Here is a 24,403-nt window from a genome sequence, read left to right as displayed (position 1 = left end):
TATTTAACACAAGGTATTGATTTCAAATTCATCCTTTAATATTTAACAGTGTTTATTTGAACCATACAAAATATTTCGTTCAAGCAAGTTTCCTTTGACGCAAGTAAAATCTCATTTCGAGATTTCCATGTTGAAACTAAAAATACTTTCAAATCAAGAATACTCATCTTTTTTTCCGTGCAAGAAATGTGTTTACACCGAGAGAACATATACAGAGCTAAGGCTGGACGTAAAGGAATAAGGACAAAAAGACGATCGATTCGTTTCGAACGAGTCAAATTTATTTCGTCAACGTGATACATTATATTTCATCTTAATTTGATTTCGCTATTCGCGTCAATTTACGAGCCCAATTATCGGGCTCCTATAACCCTCACACACTTTTCTCTTTCTCTATATCGCCTAAAAATACGACACGTCAGCTAATATATATTCTCTGCTTTTTTTTCCTTTGTCTTCGTTAAGTGTTCCCTCAACGTAAAATTCGACGAAGTGAAATATTCGAGTAGAGTTTCGGTCCCCTTTTTTTTTCTACACCGCGACAGGACCGAAGGAACGCAGAGATAATATCGAATCGCCGATTCGCGAGATGTGGACGATCGTCCGAATGGATCTGGCGATTCGGGCGACGATCACCTCTCGAGATTCGATCGTTATTCCGCATCCGACATCCCGAGGCTAGGCGATTATTAAGCAAACGATTCGACCAGGGTAGCGATCACGTAGCTTTGTCCCTATTAGGGCGAAAAGGTGAAAAGTGAAAATTTTCGCCATTGAAGTTAATGGCCCTACACGAAGAGAATTTTTCGTTATATTTTATCCTTAAATTCACTTGATGGGACAACTTGGGCAACCAAGGAATTTCTAAAATATACAAAAGACATTTTACAAACGTGATAAATTTTGAAAAATTATTGAAATTTCCTGGATATACTTTAGTAAAATTAATCAAACATATTTTATATTTCAATGTAATAGATATTAATATTTTTTTATTGTGGTAGATATATTAATCAGAATAGCTCGCATAAAATTCTTGGTGGTACATATGTTGTCCCACAACTACCATCATGATTTCGGGGTAAATTTTAAGAGAAAATTCTCTCCGTGTATAAGGGATAAAGTTACATGATCGCCGGATCGTTTCCTTTCTTCTCTCTCCTTTTTTTTCTTTTTCGATCCCGATCACGATTGATATGTGTAATTTAATCGAACGTGCAATCTCGCGACGCTTAGGAATCAGGAGCAGAACAGGATATGGTCATTTTCCACCCGCGAGTGCTTATTTCCGCCTTTTTTTCCGCGCGCGCGCAACGCTCATATAAAATAGTCACTCTCTCCCGTTGCGCCGAGAGTACGCTCTTAGTCTAATTTACATACGTAACAACTCAAATCGAGTCACCGTGGAACGTTCGAGATATCACGTATGATCCCCTTCGTAGCGATTAAACGTAACGATTAAACGAGAGAGAGACTCAAAAGGGTGCGGAAATCGTTTCTTTTTAAAAAAGTATGTCAGAACGCGCTCGGATAAAAAGAGAAAGTAACAAAATATCTCGTATCTTTTACGATTATTGATTATATTATTGCGGTCGTAAAAGTATGTACGGCTGTTTGACGCTCTCGCGTGAGTATATCGATCTCTTCTTTCTTCTTCGTTTTCTCTTTCTTTCTTCACAGACGCCCGCGCCGCGCCGGCTGGTCGCACGCAGCGTCGATTATTAACCCGAAACAGTAACGCTCTGTTTGCGTTTGTGGAAATACAAAAATATCCCTTTTGCACCGCGGTATCGCGTCATGGATTTATCATTACGAATCGAAGCACGAAAAGCAACCTTCCGAAACAAAACTAATCGGCTGATCTTCCTCTTTTCTTTTTTTTTCTCTTCTATTTTTCTTCAATGACGTGTTTAACGATACTGTTTAGGGTTAAAGTCACGAGATAACGATAGTGCTTCCGGCTGTGTACTTCCATACATGCGAGAGAAATGTATGAACGGGCGTGCGCGGCTAACAATAAGTCTATATTCGTTCATACACATACACAATGCATATAAATATATATAAATATATATATATATATATATATATATATATATGCATATATCTTGGCGCAACGCTTCTCTGCGTGTGTAACTCCTACGTATTGCTTTGTAGACGATCTCTATATATACACATATATATGTATATATGCGAGATGCGAAACGCGCGTACGCCTAGGGCTACAATGCGTGCGCGCCGGTCGCGCATTATAAATAGATCGAGGTTGGTCCACTCACTTGTAAATACGCTAGGATATTATAATTGCTCCACAACGTTACAATCTACTCGCTTTGACACGACACAGACGCGATTAAATCTGACGATATATTCGAAACGCGCTCGTCTTCTAGATGTCCGCGGGATCTTTTGGGACCCCGTATATAAACCGGAGATTACAAGCTAGTTTTGATTAACGATTCTCGATTAAATTTGACACGAACGATAGATCTAAAACGCGAGACGAGAAAATTGAAGATACGAATTTGGGGCAAAATTCGGAATTAGGATATCCGAGCAATCGGTAGAGCGCGCGGGATTGATGAGACGAGATTTGTGGAGTGGACTTGAATAAAGGGGCTCCTCGACACCGGCGCGCCGGCGGCGGCGGCGGCGGCCCTTTTGTCCGCGAGTTGGAAATTTAATGGGGAAGTTCTTAGGAGAGAGGCTAGAAGGACGTCCAAAAAAATGGGAGCAGTATCGAGTGCCACTAGAATTCTTGCTGAGAGACGTGAAAGGTGCTGAAATTCTCCCCCCCCCTCTTTTTTCTTTACCCGTATCCGTCGCGGCGCGATTTGTTTAATATCGACGTCTCGAGCTGCTACTTTGATTGTCACCGGCTGTACACGTGCGTTAAAAATTTGTTCCAAGGGTATTATCATCGAGCGGGACAGGTCTTTAGGCCTTTCGATTATAGGCCTCGAAGTGTATCTCCCGACGTCCCGACGTTATCGTTGCGACGTTCTTTATCCGTTGTCTTTCACAAAAAGTGATCCCAAGAGAGACGTGTATTAATGGCGCGGAAACTATAGTTAAGAAATTACGGTGGGCGAAGGCGCGCGCGATATATTAAAGTTTCGTCGAAAGCGACTCCTGAGTTCCTACGAAAATAAATCGCCAAACTGTTACACGCCTCTTTCAGGACACTTCATATAAACGGGACTTTCCGCCGCGATTCGTTTTACGAGCCCAAGCGCCGTAATCGATTCCTGTTAACTTTATTTTAGGGGATTTTTAGCGGTTTGAAATCACTGCAAAAATATATCGGTGCGCATTAATTATTCACATAATCGCAACTATATTACGTTTTAATGAGTCGAGATGAATTTATTATATGTACGTTAAACGTAATTAGTGCTCGCAGCGCAGCAGAGAAATCTGAAACCGTTGCGGAAGTAGGACGATTGTCGGTCTCTGTTGCTGCTCCATCGGTGCATCCTCCGTGTTCCGTTGTTCCGATTGATTTTGTTCCCAGGATTGTGAAGGGCCACGGGCTTCTCTAGGGAGAGAATTAGAGAGAGAGAAAATTTTATGACTTAGGTCGTTATCTCGTGGTGGCCTATGTGCCCGAAGAAAGTGAGGGGGGTACTAAAATTTCGAAATTGTCGCGCAGATTTACAGAGATATCGTAATGGTGTAGCAAAATTTCATGATGCCATATACAAGTGTCTCGTGTTCAAGCTCTCTCTATTTTTTTTAATTATTAGAAGTAGACACGGCTAATATGTTCCGAGCCTTACACGAAAAGGCGACGAGGACGAAGGGGAAAAAGGATCGCGCATTCTTCCCGCTGAAAAGACGACTTAATTCCGTCAACGTGACGATCGCTATAAATTGCAATGCCATCGGGGGTCTTCTCGGATAACGTCGGTATAGGCGACAGGAATATGAAATTCCGCGAGAGATTGAGAGCGTACAAGGATAATCTCGCGGGGTTTGACGTAACGCGCGGGAAGGATGTCGGCGCTCGTGTTATAATCCCAAACAACGGATGTAACACATATATTCCGGATAGATAAGCTCTATATCCATTATAATCGGGTGTATTTATCTGTTCGACGAAACGAAATTAATTTCGAGCAATTCCGATTATTCGCAATACGCGGAATATGCATTCGAGATCATTATATCGTCGAAATGAAGTGACCGCGTACTCGCGGAATTTTAATAAATCGCAAATTATCATCGAACCGATTATTTTATTGAAAAAAAAATATCAGAAAAATTTGCTATAGGACACGGAAAAAAAAACCGATAGCGATAACTGTTTCGGTTATCAGTTCGCGTCTCGTAGAAAAATGTAATTACGTGCCTCAACAAAGAATATTGCGTTAGCCGGCATTGGATGAATTTGTATTGACTGTGTTGGTGTGCGAAACGAGCGAGGGGGTTGCGCGAAGTCGGGGACGGGAGGGGTGCGGGAGAGGCGGTAATTCCGCTTCGCGGCGTCGCGTTTCCGCTCGGCGGAAGTACTCGTCGAGCTCTCTCCTTCCTAAACTGGACGCGGCCGGATTGTTTTGCAAATATACCACGAGATTGTTTGCAAATCCGCCGCGCAAGCGTATATACCGTCTAGCGATTCCGCGTCAGTCGTCCCACGTCCCCCCCTCCCCCCGCGGTTTTTCATCGCGCTCAGAACGCGCGGTCGCGGGCGCGTTCCGTGGCGACGACGGACGTTCCGTCCGCCCACCCTTTCCCAAAATTCTCGTTTCGTCTCGCGTGTCTCGCGAGCGAATCTCGCCAGCGAAAATCATCTCGATTCCGCGACCTTGACCCGCTCTGCGTGTCAAAAGCTGCCGCTTTTCCTCTCGATAACCGCGCGCGGATTCGCTTGCCGGCGCCGCTGTCGCCCGTCGTATACCTCGGAGTCGGAAGCTGCGGATCCGCGGCTCCGACCTTGCTCCCGAAACCGCGCGCGCGTTTGGAGCCCCCTTCCCGCCGCTCCCCTGATGCCCACCCCTCTTCTGTCTGTTAATTACTAATTTAGTTGCGAATACATTTGCAAAACAAGCTCGCACCCCCGACGGCGGAGCGCATTAAAATCGATTAAAATTTAGCTGTCGAGCAAAAACCATTACGGGAACCAGAATGAGGCACGACAAGTTCGTTTTGTGTGCGTTTGATTATGACATTCAGCAAATTGAGATTTCTCGTACGGAAAAAGCGGACGTTCTCTTTATATATGCATATATGCATATATGTATACATATATATACATATACGCGCATACTTGTATATCACGTTGTCTTCGCATTGACGAGTTCGCAACGCAGATGAATGCAGATGAGCACGATGAAAACGTTCATCGATATTGTTTCCATAAATCCTGGATTGCATCGCATGCGTCGTTTTCCCCTCCCTCCCCCTATTCGTTAGCCCTTCTCGTCACATCTCGTCGGTTTTTTTTTTCCCCCCGATTTGCCTGAAATTTTTCGCCTTCGTAGCAGCGTAAGGCACTCGCGCTGATTGCTACGCTTGTGCCGGAAAGAGGATTTTCAGCGGTCGCGTCTCACCCGTTCCGGCGAATATCTCACATTTATTTGTCATTATTACTCGAACATTTGGAACCCAGAGCGCTTACCATGGATATCCCGGATCTGCCGGATGTTACGCATTCATTAATAATACGACCGTCTGAAATGTAACTCCGCGCTATTATTCCATCGTTACATTGATTTATGATGCAGGGGAACATAGTTTAATTCGCGCTTAAACCACCTCTTTTCGTCTTCTCTGTCTTCGGCTTCTCTTCTCTTTTTTCTTTTCCTTCTCCTCTCTCTCTCCCTTTTCAACCTCCTGTTCCACGCTTAAGTCAACTCCTGGCAGCACAATGGAAGGCAATATTTATCGAACAAACAGGCTAGATTGTTTTACGAACGGCAGCCTAGATTTGTTGGCCGCCGAGTATATTTTTCCCCTCCCCGTTCTTCACTTTTTTTTCCGCCCCCGCTCTCCTCGCTCTTTTGCCCTCTGGCATTTGCCACTTTCGCTCGTTCGCGCTTCCTTCACGGACCGGAGGAATGCAGTTCGGACAAACGGATTTTGCAGAATGGATCGTCCTTGACCTGTATTGTCAGGGTCTAAGGGTCGGACGGCGTTCTCCCGCGTTCACCATGTATCGACACGAGCTCACGTTTGTGGTGCACGCACTAACGACATGCCCGACAAGCCCACAATGCTTTCCCGTTCCGCATATTATATCGATCAAGCCTATTCCGTATCTCTTCCGCCTCGTTTCAGAGAGGATCGAGTCTACAAACTTTTCGACCTATTTATCCCACCCCCTCCATCTCTCGCTTTTTAATCTCGCTCCGCACAGCCGGAAAAATTTCGGTTTTTATGTTACGGCGTTGGGAAAAATATTCTAGTGAAAAAATGTGTGTGTGTGTGTGTGTGTGTATTTTTGTATACATATGTAATAAAACCTCTATTATCCGAACACCGTTCAAGCTCGGTTATTCAAACCGGTATTGCACAAGAGAATGAACATCCCTCGTGCACATACTGCACATTACGTTTACGCAAACACATGTAGGCGGATGTTACACATGATATAACATACGTCTTCATCCTAGTACTATAATAATCGACTGAAATAACCGTGTACATATACCAGCAAGACGTAAACGCCGGAGAACCAACATTCCCAGTCATTCTGAAGTATATTCTCTGCTTTAGAAACAAGTCTCAGATGTTACGAGGTACGGAAAGAAAGCGCGGTCTCGCTGCAACAAACGTACTAAGAAAAATATGTAAATTGAACAGCTCAGAAGGACTGGAAAGATGGAACGAAGGATGAAGAAAACTGTTAAATTACTGTGATAATTTCTATTTCGTTACAATTCACAGAATGTTGTGCGATAAGTAAACTTCCTTTGCTTTAAAATGTTATTTGTTATTTGACTGATCGTAAAATTATAGATCATTCGAACATCTTGTTGTCTAGATCGGATAATAGAAGTTCTAATCATCTTTGTAACATTTAATTTTAGATTACTTTTCTTTTCCGTTACTTTCTATCGCTCGACAAATCCGCTTTCTGAAAACCGCGACTGATAAACTCGGCGGGACAACCGCTGAATAGGACAAGGATCTCGGGCTGAATATGAACGAAGGTACTAGTGAAATTGTACCCGTGTCAGCTTCGGATTGGGGCATAAATTCTTGTAGCTCCGCTATCAGCTGGCCGATCTCTTCCGAGTCCTTTCGGATGCTGCACAGCTCCTCCTCGTTGAAGTCCGGTCTAATCTGTTTGCACAGGAGGATCTGCGAGACCACATTGCCGATATACGAGGGACCGGCGCGGCTCTCTGTAACGCGATAACGAAAACTGTGTCGTTAGATTTCGACGGCGCCAATTCAATTTCAGTAATGTCTTCTTTTCATCTCCCGGTATATATACTCCCGCGGGCATATCTCTCTCTCTCTCTCGCGGGAAAAATATTTTTAAGCGAAGGGTGGCGGAAATAATATAATCACGATTTTTTTATTTAATAATACGAATAATATGTTAATACGCGTAACGCTCTGTTTAGCGTGGGTTTAATATAAAAATGCATAGGGCGTTCCTTATCCATTTTTTTCTACTATTTTTTCGAGGTTTAAAAAACTTTCCATAAACTTTATAATACGTGCAACGGAGGGAGAAATAAGCGAGCGCCCGGAACAAGCTATAGTATTAATGTCAAGGAAATAGTTATAAATTATTCGGAGCGAAGTTTGACGTATGAAAGAGGGAGATATCTTGTATTGTGGCTTACTTGTTACTTCGCAAACGTTGCAAAAAGTTAGAAAAAAAACACACATATTAACGCTACTCTTGCAACGGTATGGTTCGTCACTCTCTCTCTCTCTCTCTCTCTCTCTCTCTCTCTCTCTCTCTCTCTCTCTCTGACACATGTACGTCGTGTGCAACAGAATGCGACTCGATTGCAGGAAGCGACGTGTAGTTGGAAATTGGGATTTGCCGAATGCGTGGCAGCCTATAACTATACGGTAGTTTTGAGAATTATGGTCCGTTGGGATATACACGCCGTAAATCAGTCTATCCGGCCTGACTCAAAGCGACCGCAGAAACCGATTTAACGTTGCAATAACGCCGATAACGCATCGTGACTCGATTCCGACGACACCTTTGCGCTCGTCCTTTACGATCTTTCACGCAAATCTCTCTCGCGGGTTTTGCATAATTAAGTGTATTACATTATCGAAAACGACGTGAATTAAATTTTGTCTCATTGTCGACGAGCGTTCATTTATCTCTCGAGATTAAAATCGCGCGGACGACCGAGTCGCGGTACTCGATAAAAAAAGCTATCGGTCAAGTGCCCCGTGGATTCCTCTCACTTTCCTGCATCCGCAGATTCTTTGAACAATTTAGAGATAATTATTGTATCGCCACCAAACGTTTTAACATGCATGACTTACCGTAATAACCGGACATATCCATGGGTATGATTTGTATGAGGTTTTTACTCTTGTGCAGTTCGCGTAAGAAGAGTTGAGCCACGTAAAACAGCAGCACCAGATTTGGACTGTCGACTGGTATTCCAACGTCAATGGCGCTGAAAACAAGGTATTTCCAAAAGATTTTCAATCGTCTATAAGATTAATCCTCAATAAGAGCATGTATATACTATATATGTACAAAATATATATGTTAAGTGTATAATCTCGCTTCGGTTCCCAGATCTTACGAAGTTTCGGAAGTAACATGAAAGGAAAGCGTGAATAAAACCGCGAAAGATCACGTTATCGTTACTGAATGTATAATACGGCTAAGTGAATCGCATTATCGCGAGAGATATACGAATTGCTTTAACGACTTTCTTGTCGGGTCCTCTCTCGGATGCGCCCGATTTTAGTTGAAAGTCCATAAATCTGATTTCCCCTGCGCTCCGCCTTCGCGCTCCGTAGCACGCCGAGTTAATTACATTAAAAACATTAATACTACCGCTTACGCGAAGGGGTCACCCGCGAGTCACAACTGGCACAAGTATACTGGTCTCATTAACGCGCGCACCTTTCGCAGACGTGTCCAAGTGTCGGTGTGTTGCATCCCGTAGGCAAACCTGTTCCTCGTCTCTTTTTCCCTGGCATGACATTTGCGGCGGTAAATAAAAACGTCACGACATTAATGACGTGCTCGGGTACATGTAAGAATTTTCAAGGACGACGGAGAGGGAGGACTGCTTTAGGATGATCTCGTTGGATACGCAATCTTTTAGCGCGGGAAAACGTTTCCGAGCGCGATATCACATTTCCGCGCAGCGGATTTTATATAACAAATACGTTGCCTTGAATTTCTGAAGAGAGTCACCGGCGATATTTTATGAAATATGCCGTGAAGCGTAATCCGATAACGTAAAATCGTGGAAGGGGGATAGGCAGCACGGTAGAAGGCCGCAGGAAAACCAAGTTCTCTGATTAACCCGTTTTACGTCAATTACCGCATTGGTCGAGCATTGAGCGAAGTCCTTGCAGAGAAACCATTTCGGTTGGCTTCCGTTTAATGAGATTCCAATTAACGTGCGCGAAATAGACTGGCACGACCGAAGGCAACCGATCTCGATCTGTAAGCATATTCGTGACAGCTTCTCGCCGCGGGTAAGACGACTGGATTACCAAAGCTGTTAATTTCTTCTTTTTATATATATATTTCCTGATTACCTTATCCCGTGCGATAAGGTAATGGGTATAGCTGTACACTTGACTGTCATTCAAGGTTGAACATTCGGAAAATAAAGTTCGGATCGCGGAAGTACGCTATAATGAAAGAGATACAGAGTCGACGGGGATTGAAATGAGTTAACTTTCGTTTGCCGTAACTCGTGGCGGCCTTGTACGAACGGGCTCCGGATTTCAATATGTTGAAATTTAAATCCTTTTGCGAGAAAACCCGTCTGGCACACCGTACAGCCGTTCGCAGCGCTGAAGGAAAGAAAAGCTATCGATTTCACAGATTGGTTCCTCGCAAAAAGTTAAGCCAGGAATGTTGAACCAAAGGTAGAAGTGAGTTTCGTAAAAAGGTTAGCGCCACTCCCAATTACTGATCCTTTTCCCTTCATCTACCTTTTCTCTCTCCTCCTCCCTCCCTCCTTCCCCCCTCTCTCTTTCTGCTCTCTCTCACTCATTTTCACTCGGTCGTCTTTGAATAATACCTTCCAGGGCTTTGCACACCTTAATGAAAACCTAAATGTTTCACGAATTCGTTTCTTCGAAATTCCTTTCATGTAACTCTCCTCTGTCCGAAGTGAAAGGACAAACGTGTGTAATATGCACGTCGATATTATATACGCAACTATATAGCTCAGCACTTTAGGCATTATTATTACGTTACGTCCACTCTACTGATTAATTTCAACTTTAATCGCGAAACAGTTTAAGCCACGAAAGAGTAAAAACTCGCTTTCGGCGAAGCCGAGGGGAGGATGATAGGTAGACAACGGAATTTCATTTTCCCGCATTAATTTACAGCGAGTTTCCCCTCGGCCGAAACTTGACTCGGGAGTTGACCGGGTAATACTCGTGTCGGAAGGAAAAAAAAAGTATGATGAAGATTTAAAGCGAGGCCGTCCATCTCGCCGTCCGTTCATAATTATAACCGAATATCTGGAGCGCGCTTCTGCAACGCGAGAATAATTATTTGGGCGAACGCGAAATTAGATTGTTATATTACGGTTGAATATGAGGCCCACGCGCAATGTGGGATTTTCAATGAGCGGCGTTTAATTAGATACCGACGTCGAATATAACTATCGGCATCGTAAATATGCCCGTCGTATAAGTACACGCACCGTTTTACCTGCTTCGCTTAAGCCGGCTCATCCCGGCCGTTACGAAACGTTAATTATTGCACCTCCGTCCGCCACCGCCCCGGTCCGTTATAATGGCGTTTGCTTTATTCTCTCCCTGAGCTGGCAGGCACGGGAACAATATCGCTATACGGGACAAGCGCTCGCGTTTCCAGCTCCGTTTGATTACGTCGACATCAGCACCTGCCGCGGCGCACAACAGTTCAATTACTCGCAAATTGTTATACTCGCATCGGTCATCAACTATTGAGCCTCAAGAAGTTATAGATAACCCCGGGGGTATAATTTCTTTGTCCGTCTCTCTGCGTGTCTATATATCTACCGCGTTACGGTCTTCCACCGGGGGGGGGGGGAGCGGCACGATCTACAATCAATCGATCATCTCTACACGCGCGTTCGATTGCGCCGCATGTGCAGCCGGCCGTTCGCTCGATTTATGTTCCAGCTCGCGCGCGGACGTATACGCGAGCATTTCGTGCGCCGTATCGCCGCGAAACACGCAACCGCTTTTGCATCGATTATGCAAAGCACGCACCGACATTTTATTCGCGCGCCTTTTTTTTTCTTCAGAGATCAACAGCGGCCGCCCACCGCACCGTGGTACGCCTACGTTAATCTAGGAATTACGAGAAACCCCGGCATAGCTTTCCGAATTGCAAAAGCGACCGCCAGCGCGGTTGCCTCTCGCTAGCTCCGCTACTCCTACATATGTGAAACGAGGGCGTTCAAAATTGTACAGTGTATGTACATACATCCAGTTCGCGGAGATTAAATTATTGACAGGAAATTGTTCCGTAAAGAGTTCCGACCCCGCCCCTCGTGCATGTCGCGCGTTATCTCAACGTTTTCGATATGAGACGCGCACGACTCTCTTCTTGTTTTATTTCAAATTCCTGCTTTGTATCCCCTCTTCCGTGCAATTTTCACTATTTTTCATTTCACCCGTGGAAAACGCTCGAGAATTATTGCGCTTTCAACTTTCAAGCACACTGTTTTCATTTTATCGGCCATTCGTCATTCAATGTTATTCGGTGGCTTGGCAAGAGCCGGTATCTGTCTAGTTGTCACCTCGAGGGGTCTCGAGAGCGAAAATCGTTCACGAAGCTCGGGCGATCTCGAGTCGACGATGGACGGTGCGGTGCAATTTCTCGCGATAATTGGATGGCGATGCGCCGCGCGAAACGACGCCAACTTTTACCGCGTTCTCTAGCGCGAGCAACTACAAAAACAAACGCAACGGGAGGCAATAATCTTCCCGGCATTAATATTTGATCGGTGTCGGGTAAGTCGGCGGCTCTCGGGAGTGCAAAACTTTCCAACGAGCGAGCGCTACCGCGACCTGGATCGAGCGAGATCGACGAAGCGCAGTCCTACGCGTTGTACATATGTACACGCGTTATATGTTATATATGGTGCATATGTGACGTTGTATATTTGACTTTACGTGTAAATATAATCTCCGCGTTATGTACGTTATCACGGCGCTGTCAACGTTTCTGTCAGGTCCCTTCTTTCGCAGCCACGCCATCGCGGTAATGCCTGTGAAAATTAAGATGGACGGGTAGTTTGAAAACATGTTTTCTAATTTTCAGCGCGCTTGAGTAACGGGGATAAAGGATTTTCCGCTATTGCGGCATAACGGCAAATCTGCTATCGCATATTCGATGCGGAAGCAATCAAACTTCTCTACCATGACCAATTATTCGATATTGCAGCGGAACTTGTTTCGTGTGATGGAAGATCTCGCATGAATATGCCATTAAAGCGAAACGGTCCATCTCTAGAATACATTTCGTAATGAAATATATATAATTCGTTATTAATAATAAATAAACGAAATAATTTGTAGATTTAGCAAAATTATTTTCAGCAAACAAACGTATACTCGTGATAAATCTTTTTGCTGCTTGTGCGGTAACTAAATAACCTTTCCCGCGCTGCAGCATAAAAATATGTACCGACGCGTTGCGTGTATCGAGAAATCTTTTTTTTTTATCTCCGCGTATATATACACTCCAGAACTCCAGAATACATTTTATTATTACATAATTTCGCGATGTGTCATTAATGTGAAATGATGAGCACGCGATTGAATTGGAATTACCAAATATATACGTAATAAAGCCGTCCGCGTCAGATAAACAAGATGATTAAATCAGTTGATTAAAATTGCGTTGCAGAAATATTAGATTTTTGTCGAGAACTTTGCAATTCACCGCGAGGTGAATTGGAAAGTCAATCGCGAGTCACAGACGGCGGAAATCCTACGTAAATCGGTGATAAATGTGCGCCGCCTGGCGCGCCCAGCAAACTTAAGGAATAAAAGTTATTGGAAGTGCTCGGCGGCGGCGACGGCACATGACGTTTTTCTCACGACCATGATTCTTCGAACGTTCGGTCGTTCGTCGTCTCTCTGTGACCTGCATTGTGCGAAACGTGCGATGGACTTGGCAGAAGCAATGTTAGAAATCGAGAAAAACTTCTTCTCTCTCTCCCTCTTGCTCCCTATATCCCCAAGCAACTTGAATCCTGAGTTTAGGGCGGCGGAACCTTGTCCTATATGCGACGTCCTCGTTAATTCCGCGGTTTACATACGCGCTCCTTCAACTTCGCGCAAAGAAACGTCGGCTGCAGCGACTCCGTTCTCGTTATCGTTGCCGGAAAATTGCCGCAGTATAGCCTCAGCCCTTGCGAAAGCACACGGCTGGAATCGCGGCGGAAACGAGTTCGCTTTCTCGTTGCGGCGTGTGATAGATGAGTATATCCGTCTGCCGAACGGATTAACGTAACTGATCGAGCGCGAATAGTTTGAAGGGACTTCGGTGTAAGTGTACTCTAGCTCTGCGCCTGGATATATCAGTATCGAACAGATACCCAACTCAAACGTTCGTTCCCTGACGTGCCGTATATACACTGTCCTCGAAGAGAAATTTGAATAAAACGTAGGATGTAAGTTTTTAACTGTTATGCATTTAGATTCTTAACCCTGGCTAACCGCACTTATTTTCGAGTCCTTAATTCGCCACGCTCCGGTCCGTGAAACCGTTCAATTTTGTGCATGGACATTTTCATTCTAATTAATATTTTTAAGCTTGTATAAACTGTAGAAATTGGAAATACCATGAAGTAAGATATGTTTATGATAATACCATCAGGTCAAGAAAATGATTTGAAGTTAAGCTAAACTTATTATAAAGAAATTAGAAAATTATGTTATTATATATGTGAAAACTAGAAAACCAAAAAACGGTTGAACGGTCCACTGGACCGGATCGTGGCGAGCTGGGGTTAAATTTTCACGGATCTCTCCTTGGAGATCTCATTGGGGAGATCTCTGTGGGATTCAAGAATTGTCTCGAGATCTAGGCTCACCTTTTCACGTGCGGCAGTACCAGTTGAGATGTGCTCTTGCAGGCCTCCACGCAGCTGCGGCGCAGCTTCCGTATTTTTTCGCGCAGCTCCGGACAGTCGCGCGGCTGTCCGATGTTAATGAGCAAATCTCGGAACTGCGCTACCTGGCTGTTTATGTCCTGGATTTGCTGAAACGCACGAAAAGTGAAACTCGCGATCGCGCTCCATCGATTATCCCATTTGGAGTGGCGGAAACGCCGGATACACGCGCGCTTCAACGTGGCAATAATGTTCTCCCCCCCCATGTCACTCTCGCTATTATTATATTTCTCTTGTCGAGCAATTTCTCGTCCACGCTCGTCCAAATACCGAATAATGATATGTTTGCATAACGTTGGAACTATCTTGCCACATAATTTGACATTCCGAAGAGCCATTGTTATAAATAATTGAGAGCGACAGATAATGGCCTGTGTCATCGATAATTTACGAATCGATTGCGTCACGAATAACTACTAACGGACGCGATCGTCCACGGGGAGAGATCCGCGGTTCTCGAAAAATTAAAAAATAACGTCGCGCTAATCGCTCCGCGAGTCCCGTCCCGCAATTATCCGCCCAAAATATCACGTATTATTCCCGGCTGACTTAATTCATTCGATTCCCCCAGCATCAATTATCCACGCGGGTACCCTGTAAAAAGTGAAATGGAAAGGTAACGGCGGCGAGGGGCTCTTAAAAAATGAATTAAGGAGACTGCATATCGGATTAAAAATCTCGCCACGATGACGTGAAAAATGGTCGCGAGTCGGGTTGCAGCGAAAGCTCGTTAAAGTTACATCGACTCGGGAAAGGTAATTTTCGTTGTGCCGCGATTCGCGCGATTCGCGCGATTTCAGATTCGCGCTTACCAGCAACACCGTCTTATCGGATTTCTCGGGCTTGTCGGATTTGTCGTCGTGATGTCTACTGGTCGATGGTGTCGGGGAATCCGTCATCGTCCAGTCTTGTTATACGGACAATTCGCTCGCCAATCGTCATCACCCGGCACAACGGCGATCATTTCCCGCGAGCATTTCCGGCGCGGCGAGCGAGGCACGCGGCTCCCGCGAAACCCCTCCCGGACCGGAAGTCACCCACGGGGGGGCTTTTCACACACGGTCTCGACGATCGCGTATACCGCGCACCGATATATAGTCGCCGTCGCAAAGTGCACCTCGTGCGCGCATTCCCGCCACGCGATCCTCTTTTTTTTTGTACCGCGCGCCGGTTATTTTTACGCGATCAATCCCGCTTCACTTAAAGCTGGCTGATAATAGGCTTATCGTTTCTCTCTCTCTCTCTCTCTCGCCAGTGGCATAGTCGTCTCTCGGCCGCCACCGTAGCGGTGTAGTCGCTGCAGCGTGCTCGACCTTTTCCCCTCGTTTGCTTATTTTTAAAGACTTACGCGACATATTCTAATCGGATGTAGCGTTAAATAGGATCGCGTGCATCCTTCGATTCCGCGCGCGGGTCGAGTCTACGGCGAGATCTTTCTCTCGCTCTCGTAAGAATTTAAATTCCAATCTCGGGACCGGATATCGACACGCGGGGAAGAGATTTCTCCCCGCGGAAGCTGTCTCGCGGAACGAGTTTCAGCCACGTATTTACAAACTGCAGTTTCCGCGAGCCTGAACTCCGATCGTATCGCGTATCTCGTCGTTTCGACGGAAACGTACCGGGACGCGCGGGACGAGATCTCGGACGAGATCCGATATATCGACGTCGCGGGGCGGTCGGGTGGGAATTTCACGAGCGGAATTTGGGTTTACGCGCGAGGAGCGGCGATCCGCGACGAGCGACGAGGTCGCGCGGCGCTCCGTCGAGACGTCATCTCGCCCCCTCGGCGAGACGATCGCGTGGGACTCGCGCACCACCGCCCCTCCGGTCCTCCTCGGTCACGTATGTACGCGTGGCTCCTCGCGTGGCTCTTCTCTCTCTCTCTCTCTCACGACGTCACGGCATCTCACGGTTACCCTTCCCCCGTCCGAGATCCGAGATCACCGAGAGAGCACTGCGACGGCGGCAGGAGAGCGGAGTGCCGCTATACGAGCCGTAGCAACACACGCGACGGACTGAAACGTGGGTTTCGCCCTCGAGCTCTTTCACTGCCGCGCGCCACCCTGCGCCGAGCGCGCATGTCTGACTCGCGCTACGGCGCCTCCACTGCGACCGTTTTTCTGGCGTTTCGCAACCCTTGTAAAAATAGCCAATTTGTCCCCTCTATTTAATAACGTCGCTGTGAAACAACGTGATTTTCTTATTTGCCCTCGTGTGCCACCTTGGCCGTCGCGTCGCGTCGCGATCGCGGTCTGAGCGAAATCGCTGCCAAAGCCGCGCGAGATAGTTATTGGCGGTATATAGCCGGACGCTGATTCTAAAACACAATGGGAAAGTAGGGCAAAACTTTTTAAACGAAGCTTTGTTTTCGTGAAAATTCAATTTGAAAATCAGACAATTAGAGGAACGTGTCTATTCTCTGTTTTGAACTCGCGCAATTTTCAATAATATTCCAAGTTGATGAATTTGTTTTAACAATGACTTTTCTCTCTCTCTCTCTCTCTCTTGGCTCTTTTTTTTGGAAATACGAGGAAAAATATATTTCTAATTAAAAAAATTTATTCAAAACAATATTTTACAAATATCTCTGCAACGCAACAAGAAGTATTATTTATTATATTTTAAATGAATTTTTTTGTTATTGAATTATTTTATTTTTTGATAGAATTTGATAGTTTGCGTTAATGTCAATTATGCATACTTGAACGGTAGAAAAAATGTTATTAAAATTATCCGATTGATATAATATAGAAAATAAAGTCTTATATAGAAATTTTATTCTACAGTTTTGACTTTTTTTCTTTTTATGTAAAATCACCATTAATAACGAATCGTCCTGTTTCGTAGCAATCAATTTTGAGCTACACATTTCAAAATTCTAGAAAAAGTAATATTTTTTTAATACATTTAATCATTTTAAAAATTATGTACAATTATAGCATGCCAAGCACACAATCTTTTTGTAATTTCGTCTCGACGTGTTCTATTTTCGTCAAACGAAGACGCAAACACAGGGTGCATCTACGGAGGAAAAGATTTTGTAATAAATCGTTCTAGACCGAACATTGTCTCACCGAGAAATAATTACGTTAAAGTAATATAAAGTAGTACAGATGTTATATAGAGTTGCATCATGCATGAGGAAAGTTGCCTCGGTTTCAACACACTCCATCGTATGCATTACGGCCGCAATGCACTTTTAGCCGAGAAACATATACAATTCCGTTGCAACGGTACCTATATATATACGCCCGCGGTGCCGCGTTTCGTCGAGCCACTTTACGCGGAGACGTTCGAGTACTTCGAACGCCGTAAAAGCTATACCGGTATAACGCAATTTCGATGCATTAATTGACGTTGCATCCCAACGACGTTGCACGTCGACGATACTTTCGCCATTCGGTGCCGCACGTGCCGCCGTCATCCTACGGACTCGCCCTTCCGACAAACTTCCGGCGACGTTATTACCCTCTAAAGTTTTTAGAACCTGAAAATTCCAAGGATTTGCATAATTTCTGTAGCGCTGCAGCGAACACGACTTTCCCGCACGTATGACTAAAGTCTTTCAAGGCTCCCTGTCATTTCTTCCGGTTCCTGTTTGGCTTCGGTACGTCAAGGGAAATTTAATTTCGAGCGGGACTCTATATTCGAGGGAGTATAGTCGATACGAGTCGATAAAATCCGATTAGGAATGCACAAATCAAATATTAATGTCCTTATACATTTATAGATATGACATAATAATGTTATTTTAAATTACATAATTGTGTACGATTTTAATGTTTGTATGCATAACGTCCGCAAATTTATGTGTGACACACACGTGTACTTTTGTGTAAAATGACAATTGAGTTGCGACTCTATTAATGTCACGCATCAGCTGCTTGCATCTATGTGCGCTGCATTCGACAACGTACACGCGTTCTATGAATTATGGGCGTGTGCACGCGACAGTGCACTCATATTGTATAATTATACAAATTGACAACAGTCAGGATGCAGTTATGCCCCGGAGTCGCCGTCGTCGTTCGCAGTAACGGCGATTGCCGCTTTCTCTCTCTCTCTCTCCCTCTCTCTCTCTCTCTCTCTCTCTCTCTCTCTCTCTTTCTCTGCCGAGTATTCGATCGGCCTGGAATTATTGGATCTCATTAATGTCCGAATTAAGCTGCTGGCGCGAATATTAAGAGTGTCGCGTTTCTCGCTTCTCTCGGTCAGAAATAGATAATCGCTCGATGGAGAGAGTCGACGGAAAGTCGTTCGCCGAGTCATTGTTAACCGATCTTGTTTGCTAAACCGCTTTCCCGCTTGCTTGTCCGCCATTCTCTTCTTTCATATGCTATACATTTTTCCGTTTTCTCTGATGGAGTACCTTCCGAGAATATTTCCATTATCATTTAGAAGTTTGAAAGAACGTCTTATCGCTCAAATCGACTTACGTACACCATTACGTCGCATTACATGTACCGTAGATTATTTCTGCTACCGATAATTGAGACTCAGCGTATACAAGATACAAATCTTACTCTCAACTTTCGCTCTATCGAGTCGTTTAATCTGAAACGTATACAAACATTAACCCTTAAGTTTATTTTCACTTCCTTTCATCTTTTATTCTTATCTTTAATTACTTCTAGCCTGCACCATTACATCATTATGACTTTCTTCTTTTTATTTTGATCCGTGTGACTACTGTGAGTACTTGTACTTTCCGTTACGTATAATGTTTCTTCGAAAGGAATCCTATCCTAAGGTACATTTGATAAAGTATTTATTTATATATATTTTATTCTGTTTGCGACATCCGACTGTACGACGTGACTTCACTTTTTATTTACTCCCCGCCTCCTCGCGCCCTTTTTATTCTCTTTCTTCTTGCACTCCTTCGTTCGCCCTCGCCGCTTCCAACGGACCTGTCCCGTTTTTCTCGTTCCTCCTGTGTGACAGACCCTAGGGTGTGCCCGAACCATCGATTACCTTAAGAAATTAAATTCAAGACTTGGCTGCGCGCGGGATACCTGACGTTGAAAATTAAAAGCTTGCGAGACAGACAGCCGGCCTGCCTCGTAAATTTCTCCCTAAGACTCGCTCTCACAGTTTCGAGAGAACGGATGCACGCATTCGCGGCCCAGCGGTCTCGCGCGAGAAAAGCGGATATGAAAGGATTTTGCGGGACTACGGTCGACACCGACCAGGCAATCCTTGGACAAAGGATACAACGGCGCGGGATACAACGGGGCATCACGAGGGCACGACACGGCTGACAGTAACGGTCGCAAAATAGTCGGAGCGACGGAAGCTATTTTCGAAGTTCAATCGAATCGACTTCTCCACTCGTTGCTGGCCGAGGCAAGTACCTGGCAACGCAAGGTACGATCGAAATTTTGTACGAAAAAATTTGAAACTTTCTCGGAATCGCACTCGAACTTCGCGAGTTATTCCGCTCCGGATACGACGCTGTGGTTCCCGCTGGTACGATCGATAGCGCCTTCTCAAATTGCCTTTCTGACAATGGCACCTATATAGGTACGATCACCGGACGATTCAATTTGCCGAGGCGTCCCATGAAAGAATCATCCCGGGAGCGACGTATAAAGAACAGGGGACTCTCTCGAATGGCCCCGTGGATAATGCACCATCAGGGATACACCCCCGGTGATTTCCCTTTGGAGATAATATGATGAGGCTACTTATTTTCCGCTACGAAGCAACTCGAAGCGGCTAATTACAACAATTAAGATTTTACGAGGTATAGGACTCTAAATGTTTGATTTTTCTACCGCGGCGATAATTGTATATTTTCTTCTTTATTTTCCCGACCGCTTTCTCTACCTGGCTGGCGGCGGAGAGGCACGTTAGTCCACCTACCGCAATCGGCATGTTCGTGACAACTCTTAACTGCCTTTTTAACACAATCCTGTCGTGGAGAAATCGTTAGCTTCCGCGGCGAGCGAGCCAATCACACACGCGGCGTCGCAAGCGCTCGACTTTAAACGGATTACAAACGCGTCGCGCCCCTCTGGTCTCTCTCTCTCTTTCTCTCGCGGAGAATTATAGGCCCGTAAATTCCAGTTTTACGTCGCTGGCTTATCGCACGGCGTACATTGCGCAAAGAGCCCACCGTCGACTGTTTTTTTTCCGCCACGATTAGGAGGAGGAAGTGCGACCCCTTTCCTATAGAATATTATAGCGCGCGTTGCACTCCTCACGTTTATACTCTACAGTGGGTTTATTATACACGAACCGCGGGAGATTAGCATATCCATTCGCGTATACAAGGCGTAATAAGATGTCCGAGTGACCCCGAGATATCGACGTTCCGTGATAATCGCGAGAGACCGCGCGACGTCGGGTACGGATAATATTGAAACGGTTTTAATTTTTAGCGGGGCTGCAGGGATTCCCAGAGACGCGCTCTCGGTGTAATCGTTATTATTACAGTTCCAAAGCCGTACGTAAGTATCGGTTTGCAGACTACGTGTACATAGCAGGCGGGGGGGGGGGTGGATTGCGTTATGCTATTTCATTCCGATGACACTGTAGCGGTGCACGGTGCACGTATAGTTTCAGGAAGTGTCATTAACATGCGGTGGATAAGCGACACGGCGAAGATAGTCGCCGACATATCTCACGGTTACCTTCTCGTCGGGTGTATGTATACGATATGTATGTATACAGACTCATTATGTGCGCGTATCCATCTCTGTATCGCGTCATTACCGTTCTATTTCCACTTCTCGTTTTATTAATTAAAAACGAGGACCTCTCTCTTGTTCTGCAACAAATCGGCACAAAGAAATATTGACATATTCGGCTATATATCATGAATCTAATAATAATTTCGCGAGTTATTTACATCCGTTTTGCACATCGCTATTTACAAAAGGATTATTAAGTCCACATGATCATTTCCATAACGTATTGCCATCGTACCGCTTTGGTTTATGTCGCTAATTTATTTGTATAGTCTTCCATGCGCTATCCCGAAACTGCACGTCGTTTCGCCTTTTATAACCAGAGACGACGGAGCCCGAACGAGAGCGCGGACAGCTGCAGGGGGCAAGCCTCAAAATATATTAAACGGTTATCCAGTATTAATTACCAAACGCGAACGTTCGATCGAATTGCGTCCGGTAGAACATCGGCAGGGGACGCAGGCATCAGGGGGGGGGGGATGGTTATCGACCATTCCTGCTACATGCCACAAATTATCTCATTGGCCGTATATGGCCTTGGCCGCAGATTCTGCCCGCGTTACTTTCGCACTCCGCAATCTGAACTCTGATGCTGAAACAATATTGATATTTGATACGCGCGAAACCGCAGAACAGAATGGACTCGATCTCTTATTTGAATCGGCTGCCTCGGGCAATTTATTTACCGATGAAAATTGAGAAACAAGGCAGTCACCCTCAGGGAGATGAATCTATCTCATATACTCACATTTGCAATTAATTGTACATACTAAAGTGGAAGAAAAATACACTAAAAATACGCATGTACCTCTTGGGCTTCGCGTATCGATTTGATAAGTAAGCGTAAATAGTTTGGATCGACAAGTCCTCGCTGAAAATTATGAGAATGTACTTCGAAATTACGTATAAGTATCTGAAATATGAATTTTTTTCGTGGATTTATGTGCAACCCAGCGCGCCTTATCACGTTACTTTTCGAGATGATTCGGATTTTATTTATTCTTTCTCGTCGCCTTCAGTAAATTCCAATACACTGCATGGAGAACACAGAGTTCTTCGTTTTTTGCCTCGACTTATTTTCTTGATTTTTCGCTTCAAAAATGTAATGACACACATTTTCTCTTTCTTTCTCTCTTTTTCATCTTCTGCCGTTTTTCCACCACTTCACTTATTTGCTGTGGTAAGGTAATTTATCGTGTAAACGCATCTCGAAAAATTCAACACATCAGGCCATTGGCACATTGGAGTTTCGCTGGTTTGTCGAAAGCGCGCGTATACTTTCTCAAGGAGAAGGTATACCGTTGCAGTGAACGGAAATTGTTTCTATTTATTACTCGACGAGAGAGTGCGCTCGGAGTATAATGTGTTTGGTCTTGAATTTTGCAAGAACAAGTCATCGTTACCAATCAATCAAATTGACCCAGTTTTTGCGAACGGAAGGAAAAACCATGTATATCGTTTGGTGGATAATGAGATTCTTCGCGATGAGAAAATAGAATCTCTGAAGGAAGAATCGTTCCTCCCCGAGGAGGAAACGCGAATGCCCGCGCGAAGAATCGATGGTATAAGCAACTGTGGATTACGGTTGGACGGCTGCCGGAAATGAGGCAGAAGTTGTACTGAGAATTTCGTGGATCTCCCGAAGCCAAACTGTTTTCCGCGTGTGCAATTGTTATGGCCATGGCGCTCGTGGTAATTGGATTCGCCACCAGCGATATATGCGCTCCGTCCGAATTCCATCCCGCCGGAGGAAAATATGACTGCGGAAATAAAAGCGCGCGCCCGCGGGGCTCGTTCAATGAAATGCATTTTACAATACAATTATCGATACCCTCAGCTTCGTTTCGGAGGCTCGAATAGATGTGAAATCGACCGTAAGTAATCATTCGCGATTCGTAAAGGTGAAAAAAGTATCGCGTCGACAAACAAATAAAAACGGGGCGAAACAAACCGCGGATAAAATATATGATTCAGAAACATATCGTTTTGTAATTATAGACGTTGTCATTATGCATTTTCTCGCTATGCAGAGAAGCCCCGTTTTATTTGCGAAGAGTATCTAATTCAACAAAAAATATCGTGATGTGATTCGCTCGCATGTGTCGTTATCGACACAGTTGATGCCGTTGGAAGGCATAACGAGCGAGTTTTAATGAACTAATGAAACGCAATCACTCTGTAATACTGATACAACGCCAAGTTGGTCAGCATTTCGGGGTTATTTCACGGACTGTTTAATCAGTCCGCCATGGTGTGTATAACGCAATTTACAATGCGGTGTTGTGCCGCTCTAATTATTCCGAACTGCCAGAGTGCGGCCTGAGACAACGCGCCATAAAATCGCCGCGCATCGAAATGCGTCGAGGCATACAAGCGAGAACAATTATATCGTTTAAGACTCGTTTTGTTTTCTCGATTCACGATTTTATCGGTCGTGCTCGACACGCCGTCGCACTATGGAACGTTTGCACCTATTTTTGGCCAAAATTAAATAGAAAGATTGGTCTTTATGAGATGAATTTGCGTGCATTAGGAGTTTTTAGGGATGGTGGAAGATCAGTAGAGGATTCCAAATGGCGGATCCAATATGTCGGCCAAAAGTATTAAAAATAATTGTTTGTTTTGCATGAAATAGAGACCCAAGAGGTTTTGGGGGTCACTGAATTAAAAACTTAAAATTTAAAATGGTTGATCCTAATCAGTTTTATAGCCGCAGCAAAAAAAAACAGGTACAAACGTCCCATAGTGCGTGTCAACGTGTCGTCGTCAAATCGAATTGAGTCGCACGAACGAGAGGAGAGGCGCAAAAGAATCTTTAGCGGCCGACATCGAGCGAGAACGTCCGTTTCGAAGCGAGTTTACGCAGCAAAGGCATTCCAGTTCTGCTTTCGCGCGAACACAAAGGACCAACTTAATAATTTAAAGCATTAACCGCGGCTAAAGCCTCTCCGTCTTTGAATCCGCGGCCCCTAGACAATCTCGGAGTGTCTGAGCGACTCGAAAACTGGGATAAACTCACGGGATAACCGTATAGCCGTTGGTCGATACCCTTGCCCCTAATCTGCCCCAACGTTTCCCAGTAAGATCCGCGCCGACCCGGCTCTCGCGACCGTAAATTATGTCGCTAAACTAATCATCATTCTCTCGTATACTCAAAGAGTATACTCCGACTCCGGCATTAGATGTGTCTCACATTTACGGCAACGACGGATTTCTCCCACATCTCGTTAAATAAACCTCATCTTTCTCCTCCTGGGCTATATTCGACGCCGGGATTACCTCGAATTACCCCAGAAATGTCCCGCTCATACAAATTCAACGACCCGTGAACGCGTCGTCAAAAATAGAAAAAACGTGCAAGACACCGCAAGAAATTTAGCTGAAAAGAACAGGCCTCTTGTAGCTAGA

The 24,403-nt window shown here is 44.8% G+C and overlaps 1 protein-coding gene across 1 annotated transcript; it reads right to left on the bottom strand.

The window, feature by feature from the left end:
* Positions 1 to 259: 259 nt before the first annotated feature.
* Positions 260 to 16,353, bottom strand: Dcma (decima). Its single transcript, XM_077421643.1, has 5 exons — positions 15,116 to 16,353; positions 14,226 to 14,392; positions 8,467 to 8,603; positions 7,173 to 7,349; positions 260 to 3,538 (listed from the first exon to the last, which is right to left on the bottom strand). The coding sequence occupies exons 1-5, from the start codon at positions 15,200 to 15,202 to the stop codon at positions 3,381 to 3,383; spliced, it is 726 nt and encodes a 241-aa protein (XP_077277769.1). The 5' UTR covers positions 15,203 to 16,353; the 3' UTR covers positions 260 to 3,380.
* Between the last annotated feature and the right edge of the window lie 8,050 nt (positions 16,354 to 24,403).

Source organism: Temnothorax americanus, unplaced genomic scaffold (genome assembly GCF_048541705.1).
Source record: "Temnothorax americanus isolate GAGA-0224 unplaced genomic scaffold, ASM4854170v1 Scaffold7, whole genome shotgun sequence".
Lineage (NCBI taxonomy): Eukaryota > Metazoa > Arthropoda > Insecta > Hymenoptera > Formicidae > Temnothorax > Temnothorax americanus.
The sequence above is the reverse complement of the archived record's forward strand: the minus strand, read 5'-3'. Positions and strand labels throughout refer to the sequence as shown.

Coding starts and splice junctions, on each gene's coding strand:
- Dcma (XM_077421643.1), bottom strand. CDS start 15,202: ATGACGGATTCCCCGACACCATCGACCAGTAGACATCACGACGACAAA. Junction 7,350..8,466: donor GGATATGTCCGGTTATTACG/GTAAGTCATGCA, acceptor ATCGCGTTACAG/AGAGCCGCGCCGGTCCCTCG. Junction 3,539..7,172: donor CCAATCCGAAGCTGACACGG/GTACAATTTCAC, acceptor TTCTCTCCCTAG/AGAAGCCCGTGGCCCTTCAC.